Source organism: Hypanus sabinus, chromosome 6, assembly GCF_030144855.1.
Source record: "Hypanus sabinus isolate sHypSab1 chromosome 6, sHypSab1.hap1, whole genome shotgun sequence".
In the NCBI taxonomy this organism is placed as follows: Eukaryota; Metazoa; Chordata; class Chondrichthyes; order Myliobatiformes; family Dasyatidae; genus Hypanus; species Hypanus sabinus.
In genome coordinates, this window is record NC_082711.1 from 161088835 (window position 1) to 161111518 (window position 22684).

At 35.8% G+C, this 22684-nt stretch overlaps 1 protein-coding gene across 7 annotated transcripts in view; it reads right to left on the minus strand.

Annotated features, from left to right (window-relative positions):
• The window catches only part of myo18ab (myosin XVIIIA b), a 218755-nt gene that overhangs the window by 75290 nt on the left and 120781 nt on the right, over positions 1-22684 (minus strand). For all 7 annotated transcript variants that reach the window (XM_059973312.1, XM_059973310.1, XM_059973309.1 and 4 more), the window contains 10 exons: positions 14684-14851; positions 13615-13705; positions 12608-12800; positions 9839-9925; positions 8830-8971; positions 6520-6679; positions 6173-6353; positions 4867-5107; positions 3484-3593; positions 800-865 (listed from right to left, as the gene is read on the minus strand). In XM_059973312.1, coding sequence (XP_059829295.1) covers positions 800-865; positions 3484-3593; positions 4867-5107; positions 6173-6353; positions 6520-6679; positions 8830-8971; positions 9839-9925; positions 12608-12800; positions 13615-13705; positions 14684-14851 — 1439 coding nt within the window. The remainder of the gene's footprint in view (positions 1-799; positions 866-3483; positions 3594-4866; positions 5108-6172; positions 6354-6519; positions 6680-8829; positions 8972-9838; positions 9926-12607; positions 12801-13614; positions 13706-14683; positions 14852-22684) is intronic.

Below are 22684 nucleotides of genomic sequence, written 5' to 3' on the forward strand. Positions count from 1 at the left end.
TGGAGGAAATGGGGGACTTGTGTGCTTCTGGAGAAATAACGATCTTTGTAAAAATTTGCTTGTTGAAATCCTTGCAAGCACGCCTTTAATTTTTAAGAAGACTGAAAATCAGATTTCAAAAACTGCAATTAACTCAACTCCACTTGCAACTATAAATAATTTCAGGGAGAATGGCAGACTGCCTGTTTCTTATTACTGAAAATGCAGACATAGTTGAATGATGAGTCATCATAATGAAAAGATTTTTTTGCATAAAAGATTCTTTGTTGCAGAATCAAAAAAATGCTTTCCTTTGTACAAATTAATAAAATGATTAATATCACTAAAATGTCTTAAAACACAAAAATATCTGTTAGTTTTCTTTTACATGTGAAGCACTCTCTGAATGGTACAGTTGTAAATTAGCACAGAAAATTTTATACTTTGCAGGACGTAATAGCATGAAGATAAATCCTTTAAGATCCTAGAATGGGAACAAGGAAAATGACAAAGGCAACAGAGAATAGAGGGAGGAGGTGACAGATTGAAAATGGAATTAATTTTGCACTTGAATATACTGAGAGGCACTTCTTGAGATTGAAATTTTACACTACAGTTTCCTTTGGAAAATTTATGTGACATAAAAGTCACCAGGTTTACATCGCTTTGATTACAATAAGAGAACTTAAGTTATGAGAGGAATTTTAGAAACGTACAAAGTCATCTTTCTTCCAAATAACTATGTTGAATAAACCAGTAACTACCGGAACAAGTGACAGCTATTTTTCTATACAGACCATTTATGAATCAAATTACTTACCCGACTAAGGCCCATGTGATAACTGCTCTTCTCTAAATCCAAAGACTCCAGAAGCTCTTCTACAGCCTTTAAGGGAAAATATATTGAAAATAACTTTTGTTCTATGTTATACTTAATATTTTCCCAAATTTCACTTTATGATATGTTGCGTGTTTTCTCTAAAATGACTTTTCTGGGAGAGCTTTACTTTAAAAGAAAGAACAAAGAACAAACAACATTGATCCAAATATAAAAACACCACATTTGGAGTTTCTTATGCCTTCCTCAGGATGTGCATTAAATGATCCATGCTGCAGAATTCGAGTTTTTAGAAATGAAATGGCATTTAGCCATCAATTCTTAGGAAGTTGTGCTGCCTACACCTCACTTCTAATAATACTTGCCATCAGACTAAACTGTGATGACAGCAGTTAGACTCAAAAACATATTGTTGGAAAAATAAATTATTAAGCTATGATCATTTAAAAATTAAGTTAATTTATCATTCTCATTGATTATTCTGACAATACGAAAATTACAATTAGACTAATTTTAAACATTTAAGATTTCAGTCTACAGAACAGGTGTAAAACACAATAGTAATATATCAGTACCATTTTCAATAAGATGATAGCACTGTTAAATAAACACTAAATAGCTTATGCATAATCATATATTTAAATAAGGTTATATAAACAGTTATACATATTTACATTTGAAACATTTCATATTTAATGCTCTCATGTGCAAACGGCAATTGCAATAACTTAAACAGTAAGATTATGTTATATTTCTGCACACAATATTTAAATTTACCAATATGTTGTTTGTGGTTGGTTTAAAATAAATAGAAGATCCAAACACTGCACACTAAAAAGACTTCTGTGTTCGTTAGTTGCCACAGTGATCAGTTTATTACGTAGCAAGTGCCTGCCTTATATTGGCATTACCTTTCATGTATTAATTTTCACAGGCACTATCTGTGAGCTAGTTCAAAACAATTTTCCTCTATTGTTTGAGCATCAATAAACACATATCATATGAATGAGCATTGTTTAACATCAATACACGGTGTACCACATGAATGGGCATTGTTAGCTGACCTCTACCACTGCTCTATTTATTTGTTCCAACAATTTTTTTCAAAACATTTTTCGAAATAAACAGCAAGATATTATTAAATATTACAATATAATTTATGTTATGAAGTTTGTTAAAAAGTCAGGCAATTAGTACAGTTAATTGAGTTCTCTCATTTATATTCTCTTCAGAATCAAAGAAGATTTACTTTTGCACTAGTTACAACACTCGAAAGATGCCAATGCAAGAATTCATTAAAACATGGGTTGGCTATTACAACTTCATCATGTGATCTTACATAACAAAGTCAGAGTCTAATGGCAATGAAGCCCAGGATGATTAAAGACCAAGGTATGCTGTGCTAAACACAGAAACTCTGATCCCAGATACATATGCACAAGTATTATCCTCATTGCCTCCTTTCCTGGTCTCCCTACTTCTAACTTCCGTCCCCGACCTGTCTTCCTCAGACTCCCCACTCCATCTAACTCCCTCCTTCTCAGTTCCCTCCCCCTCCACTTATATCTTTCACTCCTAGCTCACCTTGCCCTTTTGATCCTTCTGCTGCCTTTTCTCTTCAGCTGTTCGCTCTGTTTGCTCCTGATCCTCTTCAGGATTACTCCACAAATATATAATTCCAAAGTTGAGTACAGAATTAAAACTATAGACTTCAATAGAAAATCAATTTTTATTTACCTAATTTGTGAGCAATTTCAAGTTCCTGGGTGTCAATATCTCTAAGGACCTAACCTGGACACAATATATTGATGCAGCTATAAAGAAGTCAAAACAACTGCTTTTATTTCATTCAGAGCTTGAGGAGATTTGGTTTGTCAACTAAAACACTCAGAAACTTCTATAAATGTACTATGGAAGAGCATTCTGACTTTCTGCATCACCACCTGGTATAGGGGGAATGAGGGGGTGGGGGGGGAACTACCAAACAAGATTGAAGTAAGTCGCAGAATCTTGTAAAATTAGTCAGCTCCATCTTGGCTACTAGCCTCCGTAATATCCACAACATCTTCTTCAAGGAGCAAAGCCTTAAGAAGGCAGCATCCATCATTAAGGATTCTCACCACCCAGGACATGCCCTCTTCACACTGTTACCATCAGGAAGGAGATATAGGAGCCTGAAGACACACACTTAGCAATTCTGGACCAACTTCTTTCCCCCACCATCTGATTTCTAAATAGACATTGAACCCATGAACACTACCTCACTGCTTTTTTTTTGCACTACCTATTTAACTATTTAGTCACCACCAGAACTACACACCACCTCCGAAGCTTCTTTCCAGTTTCTATCCAGCTTCTCAACATAACTCACTCGGGTGTAATACCTTAACTGTCCCTGCACAAAATCCGTTAAATGATGTTTTTGCTCTCCTTGTTCTGTTGATAATTATTTAGTCTGTCCATATATTCACATTTAAGTTTGATTATTTACGTTTCCACATGTGACAGTTCTGCTAATTGTCGATTGCTCATGGCTGCACTATTGTCTTGTATTGTTGCTATTATGTTGTCCGTTATGGTATTGTCCTGTGTTTTATGCTTGGTACTGAACCACAATCAATACTGAAATGTTCCACATACTAGCAATAAAGTGATTCTGAACTCACTCGTTTTTCATCTGTAACAATATAGTTGCGCCCATGCTTTTTAGTAAGATGTGGTGCAAGGACATCAAAACGCCGTCTGAATTCTGAAAACACCATATGATCTGGGTAGCCTATATGTAGCAAAAAAGAAAAGAAAGACACAGCTCATTTACTTTATTAATACATCCAGTACACATTGAAACTAATATGCATATTTTTGTTTTGAGGCAATAATTATGATTTAAATAAAAAGGACAAAAGCTGCAGTTACCTTCAATTTATGATGGGGTTTTTTCCATCCATCATCTAAGATCTCCACCATTTGGGTCATACCATCTTTTCATAGCTACCACTGGGCAAGCCCAAAGTCTCACACTACCACATTTAGGAACAGCTACTTCCTTTCAACCATTCAGTTTTGAACCAACTAGCAAAACTCTAATCACTGGAGTTAAGCAACATTATGACCACTTCAATCACTTTCAAGTAAAATTGACTATGTTCTTCCAAAAACTGTGTATAATGTATATTTATGTTTTCATTGTGAATACTTCATATCTGATGCTACTTGCCTGTGACGCTGCTGCAAATAAGTATTTCATTGCACCTATGCATATGCCAATAAAGTTGACTTTGATTTTATTGGACTGAGGATAAAAGGAGACAAGATCAAGACTAAACAAGGTTACTGATTATAATAAAGGAATGACTTCCAAAACATAAAAAGTTCTCTATTAGAGAACTTGATGAATAATTAAGAATTACTATCAATCTGCTTTAATTTTGTTTACACAAGTAAGGGACTCTAAGATAACCTTGCTTACAACAAGAAGCATTACATTTTAAATGTTTGCATCTATTTAAATGATACATTGTGCAAATTGGTAAATTAGCCTATTGTTGTCACATATACCAAAATACTGTTAAAAAAATTGAAAGCCATTGGTACTGATCATTTTGAAACAACCTTGAGGTAGTAGAAGGGAAAGCAATAACAGAATGCAGAATAAATTGTTAAAGTTACAGAGAAAGTGCTGTGCACACATCAAAATGTAGGCATGAAGGCTGAAATCCATTTTACTAAATGCAAAGGGTGGAATTTTAGAACTCAAAATAGGTTTCAAATCTTTTAAATTTGATACGTTTCCAGCCAGATCAAGTCACCGTGGCCTAAAGCAGATAACAACCAAAACCAGAAACTGCACTAATGTCTGGGCATCTGAATTTCCTGCTAGAAATTAAAGGCCATCCACTTCTAACCATATAATCTACCCATTCATAACTGGGCCAATTCTTTTTAAATAGCTTACTTTTATGATCAAGACACTAGAGACAACACTTTTATCTAATGCAGACTTTGTATACAGATTTTCTGAATGTGAAATGTGATTGAGAAGAACCAACCTTGTCTATATATTCTTAGGGCATCAAGAAGTTTGCAGCCCCTAATTTGGGCTCGAAGAAGTGAAACATCCAGCTGCATTAGACCCGCTTCAAAATTTTCTGCCTGGACGTCAGTTTCTATGATTCCAGACTTCAGAGAAGGTGTGGGAGACACTTTTGATTCAATAAAGGCATCAGTCTTTGGTAACAAACAGTGGATAAAATGAATTTTGGACTTTTTCACTGTGTCAATAAGAGCATCCTGTAAAAAAAAGGCTGAATTAATCCATGCGTCTAATTATATGCATTCCACTAAGTTAGTTTACATATATTAATTTTGATTTATGTGATTATGAATTCAAATTTAGAATACATACATAAATTAGTATATTCAAAGAAAGTGAATTGTATAAGTGCAATATTTAATATGCAGTAGAAACAGCTTTGAGGCTCATGAAGCTTTAACATTAAAATTTTAATTCTATTTGTAGATCTCCTCCATAAGAAGTGACACTTTACAATTCCAACTGAGTTATGTTAAAAATAATGAAGCAAAAAAAAAGTAAATCCCTCTAATAATTAAAGTTAAAAAAATTATTTAGTGTAACGTGTAGAAAAACAGCTAAAACTACAATGTATAAATGAATAAATTTGATTATTACACATGAGTATTAATAAATGTAATTCAGTCCAAATACTAAATTAGAATTTTTTTTTTAACAAGCAATCTCTAAAGTTTCAAAGAAGGCTCAGTGAGTTTGTATGTGCTCAACATAATCTAGCTAGCCCCACTGCCCTGTCTTCTCCCCACAGTTTTGCAAATTCTTTCCTACTTATTCAGCTCTCTCTTGAACTCTACAATGGAATTTTCATTCATTAACTCTAGCAGAATACTGCAAAATGTAACCACATGCTGACTCAAAATTTTAATTGAGTCATTTTTGTTTTCTTTACCAATCATCCTTATTTTTAATGTTCCCTAGTCTTTGCCAGAGAAATTTCCCCTTTCTATCTGTACCCGTTATGAGTTTAATTATATTTTTGTTCCTTTTGAAATTATCACTGTAATACAAATTACCTCTTATACCTCCTATCGAAATGTAACATTGAAAGACAATTAAGTAATCTCAGAGATTTTAAAACATTGCACTATCGTATAAAACAATTCAAATTAGCACCGCATAGAAGAAATTCTGTTATAAACAGAGGATGCATAGATACCAGATGATTTTTAAACAATCAATAACTCTTAAATCTTCTCTACAAGCATGCATCCACTCTTAACAAGCATACTTAGAAGTTGAAACTAATTTAATTATTTACGAACCACTTGGAGTTTAATCTGAATGCACGATGATTTCTTCTTTACTGCAGCTACGCCAGTGGTGAAAGTCTTTCTCATGCTTGTAGCTCTTCTCAAAGTGAGCTGGGATCCACCTTCCAGGCCAGCAATTGATCCTGATAATACAGTTCCGGCTCTGCCCATAAACAGATTGCTAATGATTTTCCTGAAAGAGGAATGCAATTGTACTGTGATTACTGTATACAATAACAAAACAAAAATCAGAATATCACATTAAAATTCAAAACCATTTTCATAAAAAAGCTGTATGCATCAACAACATTTCTTACAAAGAATGTAGCAATGTATTTGTAATGAAAACTACTTCCTACTTCTGAGAGTCTTGAAGTAGAGTGGCAGCATTTTGAGTAGCAGGGTTCTGTTTTGCATAATTCAACCAGCCTGTTGTGTCATACTCCACCCAGTTGGTATTGTAACAGTGACCTAGGATGAAATGATGAAGCTTGTTGCCTTTCAACAAAGGGCACTGACCTACAAAAAAAGGAAATAAATAGGTTTTTCCAATTTTGCCTTTTTCATTCATGTGCAATGGAAAACATTTTTAGCTAAACATTTTTATTATTAGAACACAAATAAAGTATTGACGGTCAAACTTTCATTGGCATGCATTATTATTATTTATTCTGTTGCAATGCTTAGAATTCACTGCTTATTAATAAAAAGAGGTTCATAACTCGCAGCAGTGTCTAGTGTCAGTTTTTTCTCAGAATTTCAATATACGGAAAACCTTTATCTTGGATGTGAAGTACAATAAACTTTAGGTGAATCATGAAAAAAATCAAAGTTTAAGACAGAGTTGTACTTTAATTACTTTGTTGCACAAATGTAAAAATACAAGTGTCAATAAGTAACATTTTGAAAATTATATATTCTATTCTATCAAGCTTAATATCAATGAATGGACAGACAGTACCAGGGTTCAATTCTCCCCAGTACTGAAGTTGATTACTACTCACTTGTTAAAGCCTCTTGCAAAAATACCCTCAAAAATTTACTCTACTCCCTTAGGAGTTTGCAGAGATTCGGCATGACATCTGAAACTGTGACAAACTTCTTTAGATGTGTATGGAAGTCTGTAGAAGTTTATATAAGAACATAGAATAGTACGGCACAGTACAGGCCCTTCGGCCCACAATGTTGTGCTGACACTTAAACCCTGCCTCCCATATAACCCCCCACCATAAGTTCCTCCAAATACCTATCTAGTAGACTCTTAAATTTCACTAGTGTATCTGCCTCCACCACTGACTCAGGCAGTGCATTCCACGCACCAACCACTCTCTGAGTAAAAAACCCTTCCTCTAATATCCTCTTTGAACTTCCCACCCCTTACCTTAAAGCCATATCCTCTTGTATTTAGTAGAGGTGCCCTTGGAAAGAGGTGCTGGCTGTCCACTCTATTCCTCTTAATATCTCATATATCTGTATCATGTCTCCACTCATCCTCCTACTCTCCAAAAAGTAAAGCCCTAACTCCCTCAATCTCTGATCATCGTGCATACTCTCTAAACCAGGCAGCATCCTGGTAAATCTCCTTGGTACCCTTTCCAAAGCTTCCACATCCTTCCTATAGTGAGGTGACCAGAACTGGACATAGTACCCAAGTGTGGCCTAACCAGAGTTTTATAGAGCTGCATCATTACCCCGCGACTCTTAAACTCTATCCCTCAACTTATGAAAGCTGACATCCCATAAGCTTTCTTAACTACCCTATCTACCTGTGACGCAACTTTCAGGGATGTGTGGACACGTACCCCCAGATCCCTCTGCTCCTCCACACTACCAAGTCTGCCATTTACTTTGTACTCTGCCTTGGAGGTTGTTCTTCCAAAGTGTACCACCTCACACTTCTCTGGTTTGAACTCCATCTGCCACTTCTCAGCTCACTTCTGCATCCAGTAAGTGTATAGAATGTATCGATACTTTCTATCGATTCTATAGAAAGTATATTGACTGGCTGCATTATGTCCTGGTTTGGAAACTACAATGCCCCTTAACAGAAAATCCTACAAAAAGTAGACGATATGGCCAAGTCTATCACGAGTAAAGCCCTCCCCACCACTGAGCATATCTACATAAAACACTTTTGCTGTAAAGCATCATCCAACACTAGGGACCCCACCACCCAGGACAGGCTCGCTTCTCACTGTTGCCATCAGGAAGAAGGTACAGGAACCACAGGACTCACACCACCATGTTCAGAAACAGTTACTACCCCTCATTCATTAGGCTCTTGAACAAAATGGGATAACATCACTCAACTTCACTTGCTTCATCACTGAAATGTTCCCATAGCCATTGGATTTACTTTCAAGGACACTTCATCTCATGTTCTCAATATTTATTGCTTATTTATTTATTTATTATTATTATTTCTTTCTTTTTGCATTTGCACAGTTTGTTGTCTTTTGCACACTGGGTGAATGCCCATTAATGCTCATTAGTTCTGTTATGGTTATTACTCTACAGATTTATTGAGTATGCCTGCAAGAAAATGAATCTCAGGGTTGTATATGGTGACATATATGTGCATTGATAATAAATTTACTTTGACTTAAGCTTTGACTTTGAAACTAAAAAATTAAAAGTTTTCAAGCTAAGTTTTTATGTGCAGTAATCACCATTCTTGTCTCCATCTTGTCGTCCATAATATGTGAACAGTCGCTCTAAAAGTGTGTCTTCACTTCCATCAGGTTTCAGAGCTTCTTCATCCAGCAGCCAAAGTAGTCCTCTTGCTTCATCTGTCCTAGCCAATGTTCGAACCTACCAAGGAGATACAAACTGTATTACTTCTGAACTATGCACTCGAAGTACTTAATAACACAATATTTTCACTCACTCAATAATAATTCAGCAGAGAATTTCCCCAAGAATTAGTATCACTTTTTCTCAATGGCAATTATTAAGTACATTTTATTACATCTGAGACAAACATAAAAAGACTCCCATATTTCTCAGAAGTACCAAATTAACAGCATTGCTAATATCTCATAAAATACTGAATTTTAAAAGTCTTCGTTGCATCAAACTTAATTTGCAGCTAATGATCAATGTAACCATTCAGTTTAAGACACATTATGAACAGTGAATTGAAGGGTACATTCTGTTATTACAAAGTCAGGGGCGTTATTTAAAATAAGCATTTTTGTTTTTTATCAAAGTTGTTTCATGAGTATTTTGGTAGAATCATATTTCAAAAGCATGATTACTTGAAGACTCTCAGGCAGTTCACAAGTTTGCCTTTAACCTAAACCAATAATATAATTTAAAATTATGGATGAAAATCTTTCGTGGGTTTCCAGTTAATTAAAAGGGAAATATCAGTCTCCTTATAAATATTTTTCTTTTGGCCTTCCAAGGAACTAGGTAGATAAAACAGGAAAAGGACAGAGTTTTGAGGTTCTTCAACCAAATATTGGATGATTCAATACCAACTACGCTTCTGTCCTCAACCAGCCAATGGAGAAGAAAATAAAATTTTTCAAATAGGCTATTAAGTTATTTGTTACATTATGATACTCACAGAAAATAAGACCAATCTTAACCACTATATTTCAGGATATCTAATACAAAATATATGCATAGTGAAATGCTATTCAATGCTTCAGTGCTCATGGCTCATTTTCTTACCAGTGCTTGATGAGATGTTTGATCTATGGCACCTACAGAAAAAGGACAGCTGGATTCAACTTCATCTAAATCAAGCTCTATGTTTTCCTGTATGGGACAGAAGAAAGAGAGACAATAATTACATTTATTTCAGGTCATCAATCATTTTAGCTTTGAAGGAGATAGCACTTTTGAAGCTTAAATTGACTCTGTTGAAACATTGTAAGAGGCCAAGAAACATTCAAAATACAGCTAACAATTGTAAAACAGTCACCCTTGCAAATTGGACAAAGACTTTAGAAGTAGACTGGAAAGGAGAGAGTGTAAGTGCTCCTATTGAAAGTTTGGGTTCCTTCCCTGGGAAGGAAAAAAATTTAAAAAGAACATTTCCTGGAATTATATGGAAGGGTACCATGAGAATAGAGTTGTTGAAGATAGAAAAATGAACTGGAATGTTACAGAAGAAATGATCCCTTCAGTGAGCTGAAAGCGAAGGGCGGAAAATGTATCCAGTGGTGGCATCCTGTTGCAAGTACCAGAAATCACAGAAAGATGATTCTTCAAATGTGGAAACTGACAGGAAGTAAGAGATGACAAGGGGAAGCCCATCCTAGCTCTGAGTGGAAGCAGGAGTAACCAAAAGTGCAGGAAATGCTGAGAGCCCTGAGAACTATAGTGGAGAGGAAACCACAGTTGAAGCAAAACAAAGACATTTTTGAAGCACTGGTGTGGAAATATCATCAGATAAGATTGAATGAACAAGTAAAATGAGGAGAATGGAAAAGAGTTGTTACAGAAAACAGAGTGAGGAAAGGTATGTTCAAGATTGCTGAAGGAAGAGTGTGCTGATGTGGATACCAATTCCTAAACAGCTCCATTAAAAGGCAATTGATTCAAAACATAAACGCCATTTCTCTCCCCACAGACATTGCCTGATATTCTCTGCTGTTACTTTAGCACCTGTTTTGTTCTTGCTTTTACAAAATGAAGTAACTCAGTTCAAATTCTTACGCTACCAAAGTTCAGAAACTGCAGAGAGTACTTTTACCACAATAATCTCAGGAAATAAGAACATAAGAAATAGGAGCAGGAGTAAGCCATCCGGCCCATCATGCTTGCCCTGCAATTCAATAAGATCATGGCTGATCTGTCCGTGAACTCAGTTCCTTCTACCTGCCTTTTCCCCATAACCTTTAATTCCCCTATGTAAAAATCTATCTAACTGTATCTTAAATATACTGTACATAATGAGGAAACCTCAACTGCTCCCCTGGGCAGAGAATTCCACAGATTCACCACTCTCTGGGAAAAACAGTTTCTCCTCATCTCTGTCCTAAATCTTCTCCCCTGAATCTTGAGGCAATGTTCCCTAGTTCTAGTCTCACCTACCAATGGAAACAACTTTCTACTTCTATGTTATCTATCTCTTTCAAAATTTTGTATGTTTCTATAAGATCCACTCTCATTTTTCTGAATTCTAGAGAGTATAGTCCCAGGCAACTCAATCTCTCCTCATAGGGTAACCCCTTCATCCCTGGAATCAACCTGGTGAACCTCCTCTGCATTGCCTCCAAAGCCAGTATATCCTTCCTCAAGTATGGAGACCAGAACTGCACACAGTACTCCAGGTGCAGCCTCACCAGTACCCTGTATAGTTGCAGCATTACCTCCCTGCTCTTGAATTCAATCCCTCTAGCAATGAAGGTCAACATTCCATTTGCCTTCTTAATAACCTGTTGTACCTGCCAGCCAACATTTTGCGATTCATGAACAAACACCCCTAAGTCCCCCTGCAAAACAGCATGCTGCAATCTTTCACCATTTAAACAATAATCTGCTCTTCTATTATTCCTTCCAAAGTGGATGATCTTGCATTTACCAACATTGTATTCCATCTGTCAGACCTTGGCCCACTCACTTAACCTATCTATATTCCTCTACAGACTCTCTACATCCTCTGTACAATATCCTTTTCCACTCAGTTTACTTCCAAATCATCAATGTAAATGGTAACCAGCTGCAGGCCCAGCACCGTCCCCTGCAGCACCCCACACACCACTGACTGCCAACCAGGGAAACACCCATTTATACCAACTCGCTGCCTTCAATCCACTATCCATGCCAATACACTTCCTCTGACTCCATGCATCTGTACCTTATTTATAAATCTCTTGTGTGGCACCTTATCAAATGCCTTCTGGAAATTCAAGTATACAACATCCACCTGTTCTCCTCTATCCACTGCACTCATTATGTCCTCAACAACTCCAGTAAGTTTGTCAAACAGGACCTGCCCTTTCTGAATCCATGCTGCGTCTGTCTAATGGAACCACTCCTTTCTAAATGTTTCGCTATTTCTTCCTTAATGACAGCTTCAAGCATTTTCCCGACTACAGATGTTAGGCTAACTGGCCTATAGTTTCCCTTCTTTTGCTTATATCCTTTTTTAAAAAGTGGCGTAACATTTGCTGTCTTCCAATCTGCCGGGACCTGCCCAGAGTCCAGAGAGTTTTGGTAAATGATTACTAACGCGTCTACTATAACCTCCGCCAATTCCTTCAGCACCCTGTGATGCATCCCATCAGGACCAAGGGACTTATCTACCTTCAGGCTCTCTAGTTTGCTCATCACTATACTCAGATCTATTTGCCTAAACACAGTTCATGAACATTGGAAACAAATTCATCTACTTTATCAGTTAAAAATATTTGACTTACTATTTACAAACAATTGCTTGCATAAATTGCACTAAAGGTATTTGTTAGGGCATGGTTTAAATGAACAACTAACCTCTTTATATCGATCAAGCTCTTTCAAAAATGTTCGTTCATAGAAGAGCATCTGTAAACGTTCCTGTGCATAATTGTGACAGAGTTCCTCAAAAGTTGCAGCTCTCTCAGGGGATGCAAGCTTTGGATTCTGAAATCCAGGGGTATCCACTATCATTATGGAACAAAGTGAGTGCTGAGTGGACTTAAGCGCCCTATTTTAAATGGAAAGCAGCATCAGAAACACCAAACCTGATTAAAATCACAAAGTATACCTCTATGCATTTCAGATTTAAATCTCTTGGGTATTAGACCATAGTAAACTTCCCAGCACATCTATCTTGGCAGCTTCATAACAGACCTTTAAATGTTATAATAGACTTTTGAATGTCAAATGCAATTGGAAAAAAAGTGGTGTTATACAATATAAAGAAATTAAATTGCTTTGACATGAGTTTTGCACTTAAAAAGGTAATTTCAAAGGATATCAGTAATAACATACTTCTCCATAGTCCATTACATTTCAATAATATTAATCTTCAATAAATTCAAATATATTGAGCCAAAATCACAGAAAAATGTGCCAAAGTACTTTTAAGTTTGATTTGAAAAATAAACAGAAGCCAGCTGTAGTTAAGATGAGTATCTATAAGATTGAACAAAAAAGATAGTTTTAATGGAAAATACTGAAGAAAGGAATAGAGAGTAACAAGTTTTTGGGGTACATGGAGAATTAGTAGAATGAGGCTTCAGCAGTAAAAGCAAAGTAAAAGCAGGGTAAATGATGAAGAGGCCAGACTCCAAAGAAGAATTCAACAGAGTTCAGGATGACATGAAAAAGTGAATATAAAACTAAAAAGTTATGACAAAGATAATATTCTGTAACTATTAGTGTTTACAGACGATAGAATTCTGTACCTCAAAGAATAGGCAAATGTGAATTGAATGAATTTTGGAAGACCAGTAATCCACGATTACTTGTTTGCTGTTACATTAAATATCAATTCAAGCAGTGTAAAAAAAATCTACCTATTAATGAGTGAGATTAGCAGCATGAACAGCTCTCCATATAAACTGGATGCCATTGCTTCTAGACATTCCATTGCTGTTATCTTGGGGCCTAGCAAAATACAAACATACATAAATCCATGCAAATCTCTTGAACCTTTTTTTTCTTAAAACATATGCATATCATAACTTTCTGATGTATTTACAATATGTGGAATGCAAACCTAATATTAGTTTGAAATTATGAAAATCAACAAGATTGATAAATCCATGAAACTTGGAGATATTCATAAGTCAAAGACTAAAGTATTTGTATAAATCTACCAAATGAAATCAGTGATTGCAGCAGCCTGAGGAATAATTTCACAGTCATATACTATTAACCATTTCTTCAAGCTTGATTTATGGAGCAGAATGACAAGAATACAGACATACCAGTCCAGACGATGACAACTTTATGCCGTATCTTTCTTGCACATACAGAAATTTATAACACTGAAGGAAGCAATTCAAATCATATGTGCTCTTGCAAACTGAAAGAGAGCTACTTGCTCTAATCTCATTATCCAAGTTCCATAGCCTTGAAGATTTCTATAAAACAGCCGCTGATCTGGGTTCTTTAAATATGAAATGAGTTATTCTTCCTCCACCCATTCAGTTAGTGGGTTCCCAGTCCCCATTACTAGGCAGATGAAAAATCTGATTTGAAAACTTAACTCTATCCCTTCTAATATCTCAAACAATATACCAGCCAATGTCAGAACCTAATTATACCTTTTGCAATTCATACTTTCTTGCTTATTGATTTCAATATTTGCCCTGTAACAGTCTTTAAAGTGGAAAAATAACAATTAACTGCAATGAACATTGGGATATTCTAAGGTGCTAAGCATTATTAACTACATTCAGGCATATAAAGGATACAACAAAGTATTACAGTTTGTTTCTAAATGGTAAAAATTATAACTTAATCAACCACCTGACAAAATGTTGATACTTTAATTAAATGTGTGCACAATTCAGAGATTTCCTAAGATTATATGATAAAAATCACTGGTTTTAAAAATGATAAATCAGATAAAAGATCTACCTGAGCCATCTCCCTGTCCACTTTCATCTGGCCCTTGCCGGAATGAAGTCGACCTCTGAACCTTCGGTTGATGCTTAAATAATGCAGAAGACAATTCTTCTAAATTGCAGCCCAACAGATAGGCTGCTTTTTGGCCCCATTCATGTCTAGCAAACTGTCTCCTTCCAGCTGGAATATGCAACAATAATAATAATCAGTGTAATCATCATTTGGAGATTGCTACAAAGTGAAAAACCCATTTAATGCCTGAGAAGAAACTAAACTAGTAAAACAAAGGTAACAATGTTGTAACAACATCTCAACAGTTAATTCATGATCAAGCATTTGACAACAAAATCTAACTAGCAAATGTAATTGATATTCCAGTCAGGATATATGTTACATACAAATTATCATGAGTAATGTGAAATGCAATTATGGTCCAGTTCTTTATCCAATTTAGGTCCACTCAGATGTGTGCATTCTCTTATTAGTGGTTATTTATATAATTTACCCATTTATACAATGAAAATGCAGAGAAGAAATCACCACGCTCCTTATCTATGCATGCCCAAAATAAAAATTTCACTATGTAAAAAAAACAAGTAACAAAATCTATCATTCTCTTAAAAGAAAAATATAGCAAAAATATATCCCAATTTATGAAAACAAACATGGCATCGCAAATAAGAACATTTAAAGATATAAGGCACATTAAAAGATAAAGATGCAGATTGCTTAAGTTGTTGCTGATGTACACTAAAAACTAACTTCTGGCACTCAAGAGCAGTAATTAACCATAGCCGGATGCTCTATTCAAAGATAATCACAAAAGCTTTTTCTAGCCCTACAACAGTACATCATCCTATTACGTCAAGTATAAGCCTCTGCCAGTTTTACAAAATTTTATATTGTTAATAGCACTGCACTTCCCTTAAATTATTTGCTAATTAAGTCATCCTATCCATTGAGATAGATCATCATAGACATGTAGGTATTACTTATTTTTAGTAAAATGGTATGATCAAAACATAGGTTTACAATTTTTTTGCAAAGCCAAATTTATCTGCTGCCATGAAAGGGTAGTTGTAGAAATCATCTCTTCCTTAAATAGATTTTCCTCTAGTTTAATCAAGGTTTCAAAATTAAACATTTTTTACCTCCATTCTCAATCAACGAAACTCCATGAAGGAATTAGGTTTTAAACCCTGACATATTTGAATCTACTTCAAATGTGGTTGAATGACTCAGCTGTTACCTTTCTTATTTTGATAAGTTGCAAATCTCTTCCATTTAATCAGTATATGTCAGTAGCATAGTGATGAAGTGCTTTTGGTTGAACAAGTTATGAGCATCTGAATGGACCAAAGCTGCCACCTGTTGCTTTATCTTTTAAGGTGATTGTGAGCAAGGAACACAGTATGGAGAGGTTAAATAATGACAGTGTGATCTTGGCTTGTAAGCAGATGGCTTTCCTTTAGAAGTTTGATAATTGACAAATTATTTGATTAACTATATTTCTGAAATAGTGTGCAAGTCAACCATATATTGGGTTAATTGAAAATACAGTATCATTATCTACAGAATAAATTTTCCATATGACCAGCTCTAAGAAAACTTCTTAAGGATGTTCTAAGAAAAAAGGGCATATTATAATTTACACAATTAACACATTTATAGAAGGAAATAGATGAATCAGTAAAAAGGTTTTTAGTGTTTCTTCTATCTGCACTGGTTCATTTAAGATTACCATCAATCAAATTGTCTGTGCCCTAAGTTTGGTGGAAGGGTGCTGACATGCCATAAAATGGTTGGCACAGGTTTCAGTAAGTTTCAATGCCAGCATTTCTTAGCACAAGTGCCAGTCATAAGTCACAAATGTACAGTAACAGCCAAGTTCCGTCAGCCGTTTTATGTGTGGAGAAGAAACTCACTGCAATTTCCCAAGTTAGGTCTGGCAAAGGATCAACAAGCCCATTCAATTGAATGGGATGTAGGGGAAAATATACTCACTTTGTAATTATTTGTTTTTTGCTCACTATATCAAATTTAAAGTATTATCAATGACCTTTTAAATTTCAAAAAAAAAAAATACTGTCAATGGCTTTTGTTTCTGAATGTCAGAGAAATTCAGAAGCACTGCAAGACTCTGACAGGAAATCATTGCAAAGCTAAGGGTGAGAGCTTGGCCAGCTAGCAAAGACTTCCACAGAAATTTTGTGGGCAGGGTATTTTGGGCCAAGCAAATTTCTTCATTACATTATCTATGGACCTCCCATTGCTCAGCTTAGAGAATGGTTAGACAAGCGAAATACACCTTCCAGATTTAATTAAGGTAAAGTCAATGAAATACAGAGCACAGGCAACAGTACTTGGTCAGCAAAATCATAGAGTTGTAGAATATTTATCACATGTCTGGTCCAGGAAGAGATAGTGGCTACATAGAAGAAAGAAATAAAAGAAATATTGAAAACAAATATACAGTCCTATAGTATATAACTTTTAATATGGGGAAAATACTATTTTAGACTTAAAAAGATTGAGTATTTTCTAGCAACAAGGAATTAGAAACACAATGTCCAAAGAAACCTTTGTTTTACATTTGCAAGGTTTGAGTTTTATTAATAATTGTTTCTAGTCATTAGTTGTTCTTTACAAAGTGTTGACAAGCCATCAGCTTCAACCATTTCAGACCCTGGTGAAATTATCACAAAATGTTTTAAAAGCAAAATTCTGCAGATGATAGAGTAAACATAGGTCCTGAAAACTGTGGGATTACTGAATTATCTGTTATTAATTTCATAAATTAATTTATAAAACAACACATTATGAAGTAAAAAAGTTAATAACTCAGGTCCTTCATCAGAACTGAAAAGGAGAAAAACAAGTTTAAATTTCTGAGGGGGCAGGACAAAGGCAATGTCTGTGATTGACAATATCTCACATAGAATGCAGACCATACAGTGTCTAACGGACATAATGCTTTCAGTGACATTTAGTTAATGGATCAATGAGGGCAGTTAGGGAAGAGAAAGGGAAACAAAAGAATATGTTGAATATAGCAGCCAGTGGAAATCTGAAAGAAACCAAAATACTGAAAACACACAGCGAATGTGACAACATCTATAGAACATAAAACTCAACTAATGTTGTAAGTGTATCAGAACTAGACAAAGAATATAGACGTACAATAGAACAGTACACCAATATTGGCCTGTCATGTCAAATAAATTAAGCTAATAACACCTAATCTCATCTGTCAGCATACATCCCACATCCCTCCAACTAGTAAATTTGATGTTAATTCCCAAGAGCTACAATATACTATTTCTTGATCTTTCTTTTTTATTTTCAAGATATAGCGCAAACAGCCTCTTCCAGTCCAATGAGTCAGACTGCCCAACAACCCACTTATTTATACCTAGTCTAGTCACAGGACAATTTACAATGACCAATTAAAATACTATGGGACCATGGGAGGAACTGGAGCAGCTGGGGGAAGCCCTCACACTCACAGGCAGAACATACAAACTTCTTACAGAGAACGCTGGAATTGAACTCCGAACTCTGACGTCCCGAACTGTAACCGCATGGAGCTAATCACTACACTATCTTGACGCTGTTAATGCCACTGTTATGCTGGGCTTTAATGGAACTGTGTAGAATGCCAAAGACATAAAAGTCAAACTGGGAAGATAATGTAAGTTAAAGGGAACTAGAAGCCCATTGTTACCTTTACAGACTGAATGGAAGAGCTCTGAAAAGCAATCATATAATCAATGTTGGTTTCTCAATTGTAGAAGAGAAAGGAAGCTCAAGGTAATAGATACAGCAACAGTTTAAAAAAAAAGATGATGACATTACACAATGAGACTTTTCAGGGATTTTGACAATATTTGAATTTTCATACACCTGATAACCTTGACCTTAGAGGTCCAGAGTTCTGGAAATGTAATAACTAAGAATTTGCAAATAAAAACAACGTGCTGGGACTATTCAGTTTGGGCAGCACCCAAAGAGAAAACTAAATGGTATTTGAGGATAATAAAACAGTTATTAGATTTCCATAAGTTGTTTTTTTTTTGGATTTTCAACTGTACAAGTGACACCACAGTTGACGTATTAAATGCAGTTCTGGTTGTGCAGCTATGAGGAAAGATGTCATTTAGATGGAAAGGTGCAGAAGATTAATGAGGATAGCACCAGGATTGGAGCTCGAGTTTTACAGGTCATATAAAGAAGTATATTAAATCATGAGGGGCATATATAAGGTAGATGACCAACATCTTTGTCCTAAGGTAGGGGAATCTAAAACTAGAGATGAGAAAGATTAAAAGAAATCTGAAAGGGGAACATTTCCACATAGAAGATGGCAGGCATTTGGAGCCAGCTGTCAGAGTAAGCTGCAGAAAGAGGTATAATTACAAATGTTTAAAAGGCATTTCCATAGGTAAATTAATGAAAAAAGGTCTAGAAAGGATATGGGCCAAATGCAGGCTCAGATGGGGTATCGTTTGGCATGGATCAGCTGGCCCATAAGATCTGTTTCAGTGTTGCGTATCTCTATGACTCAAATCCCTAGGATTCATGGACAAGACACTACATGATACAGACAGACAGACAGACATACTTTATTGATCCCGAGGGAAATTGGGTTTCGTTACAGCCACACCAACCAAGAATAGTGAAGAAATATAGCAATATAAAACCATAAGTAATTAAATAATAAGTTAATCATGCCAAGTGGAAGTAAGTCTAGGACCAGCCTATTGGCACAGGGTGTCTGACACTCCCAGGGAGGAGTTGTAAAGTTTGATGGCCATAGGCAGGAATGACTTCCTATTACACTCAGTGTTACATCTCGGTGGAATGAGTCACTGGCTGAATGTACTCCTGCGCCTAACCAGTACATTATGGAGTGGATGGGAGTCATTGTCCAAGATGGCATGCAACTTGGACAACATCCTCTTTTCAGACACCACCGTCAGAGACTCCAGTTCCACCCCCACAACATCACTGGCCTTACGAATAAGTTTGTTGATTCCGTTGGTGTCTGCTACCCTCAGCACACAACAGCAAACATGATAGCACTGGCCACCACAGACTCGTAGAACATCCTCAGCATAGTCCGGCAGATGTTAAAGGACCTCAGTCTCCTCAGGAAATAGAGACGGTTCTGACCCTTCTTGTAGACAGCCTCAGTGTTCTTTGACCAGTCCAGTTTATTGTCAATTTGTATCCCCAGGTACTTGTAATCCTCCACCATGTCCACACTGACCCCTTGGATGGAAACAGGGGTCACTGGTGTCTTAGCCCTCCTCAGGTCCACCACCAGCTCCTTAGTCTTTTTCACATTAAGCTGCAGATGATTCTGCTCGCACCATGTGACAAAGTTTCCCACCATCGCCCTGTAGTCAGCCTCATCTCCCTTGCTGATGCATCCAACTACAGCAGAGTCATCAGAAAACTTCTGAAGATGGCAAGACTCTGTGTTGTAGCTGAAGTCCGAGGTGTAGATGGTGAAGAGAAAGGGAGACAGGACAGTCCCCTGTGGAGCGCCAGTGCTGCTGACCACTCTGTCTGACACACAATGCTGTAAGCGCACGTACTGTGGTCTGCCAGTCAGGTAATCAATACTGCAGAGATGTGCAGTTCACTCCAATATATTCAGCTTCATTGTTCTCTAGAGATCAAGGACATCGTAGAGGAGGGCAAGATGGATAAGTGGCTTCCAAGAAATCCAGAAACCATGAGTTAATCCGAGCTAAATGTTTAAAATGTTTGTCAAAGAAAATTGATTCAAGGTTATTTAGGATGGGAAATCAGTAAACTTTATTTTTTACTAACTATATGGGCAGAAAATATCTGGTTATCCTTCCCACAAAAGATTTGATTCTGAAAACTGGAACTTTCAAGTACTGTCAATAGATTCTTGTTAAATAAATCAAAGGATTGAAAGCTAAGGCAGTTAAAATGGATCAGCCACAATTCAACTGAAATGATAAACCCAATTTAATAGCCTGTATGACCTACTCTAATTCAAATCTAATTTATCATAAATTTAGCCAAAATAACTGGGGGGTGGGGGGGAACAGATACTTTTGTAGTATTAAAGAAACTAGCTTCTCTAGTCATCATAAACTTGTATTCATTTGGAGTTCTGACCACCATTCATAATAACTGTCAATTTTAATAAAATATTTGAAAGTCTACACCTGCAGTAAAAATGAAATTATAACATTACAAGCATTAGTTGGTTTTGCAGAATATATTAGATGAATAATTGGTTAACATCAGGGTGAAAGATGAAAGGAAGTTTAAAAACATTCACGTTCTATAAAGACCAAGGCTATGCAGCAAAGCAGAAACATTTCAAAGAAAACCAGAAAATACAAATCAATAAACAGTTCGTTTACCTTCATCACCATCTGGGTTGCAATGGAACAGCATGCAACATGCAAACAAAAAGAAAGTGTTAGAAGGTGTTCCATTTTTAAAATTTAGCAGTTAACACAACATCATCGCAGTTCTAAACATGCAGGGTAACGCTTTCCATGGCTAACTGCTTCCCCAGCAATCATATCTGCATCAATAGGTTCCCAAAAAAATAAATACTGTAGTTGCTAGAATTGATGATTAACATATTCAACCAGGATTTTAGATTGCAGTTCCACATGGCAATCAAATTTGAAAACTCAAAATATATTTTACAATAGCTTATCGATCATCAAACAATTAGAGAAAATACATACTGATCAGAAATCTTCCTCGGCAATTTCAATTGTTAGAGAGCAAAATTGATCAAGTAATGAAGTTAGCACAACTTCTTTAAAAATAAGCCATAAATAACACCTATAAAGTTAATAGAAGCATTAAAAATGGCCACACATATTGGCCCATACATCATCGTCAACAGCAAAATAATATTGCTTGACATCAGCTTCCAAGATAGCATGCTAAATTTTTGCAAGAAGCTGTGTTGTTGATTTCCCTATCTCAACATTCATTCTGGCAGCAATTTATCGTAACTGTGACATCCAAGAACAATGAAATCATTAACATCTGAGCAGTGAAATAAGCTAAAGAGTTATCAGACAATAAAGCATGTAGCAAAAGAACATAATTAACTTTTAATTAGTTTAAAGAAAAGTAAAGAAATGATTGAAGTAAAACATTTTAAAAAAGTAAAATTTTATTCAGAGTCATTCAGGAAAGCTTATTGTCCTCATTTGTTTCATAATAGTGCACATTCATTAAATCACTGTTATTATATTGATTGCATCTGTAAAGAATGCAAAAGGACATGATGTATGTAAAGCGACATGTGAATCCTCAGCACAAATTTCAAATTTCCACATCTAGCTTTACATATAGGGAAGACAGAAACTGTTTTACATTACATACTAATGACAGCAAATACACACAATTTCAGCCTCAAATTCAAAGATAGTAACACTGTAGTTCAAAAAATACAACTGCATTTAGTTTTTACCCATTTGAAGAAAAAATTAATGCATTGCAGTTTAATATACCAAAAATTAAAAATACACTAATTATTCAGTGTTGAGCAGTAAATGCTGTGCAAGGGCCACAAATGGCTTTGAATTAGAATGAAGAGAGAATTGGACAATGTATGTACAAGGTTTCAAAGATCTTTCTATCAAATTATACGATCAAATAACCATGGATTAAATGAAAACCCTGAAAACACTTTGTTGCAGTGCCATCTTGTGGGAGAATTACAAAATAACAAAAGTAGCTTCAGATCATTCTTTCTCACTTCAATTCACTGCAATATCTCAAGATGTTTCTCCCTAGCCTTCCTTTTTGAAAATCAGTGCACACGTACCCATATACTTCTATAATACTGCAGTCCAGAACCTTAACCAGGTCAGCAATTCTCATTGAAGCTTAGGCAGCAGATTAACTTATTCACTTTTTAATTAGATGATTGCTAATCAACAACCATCTTTGTTTATTTAGCACCTTTTAATTAAAAGTACAAGAGATTCTACAGATGCT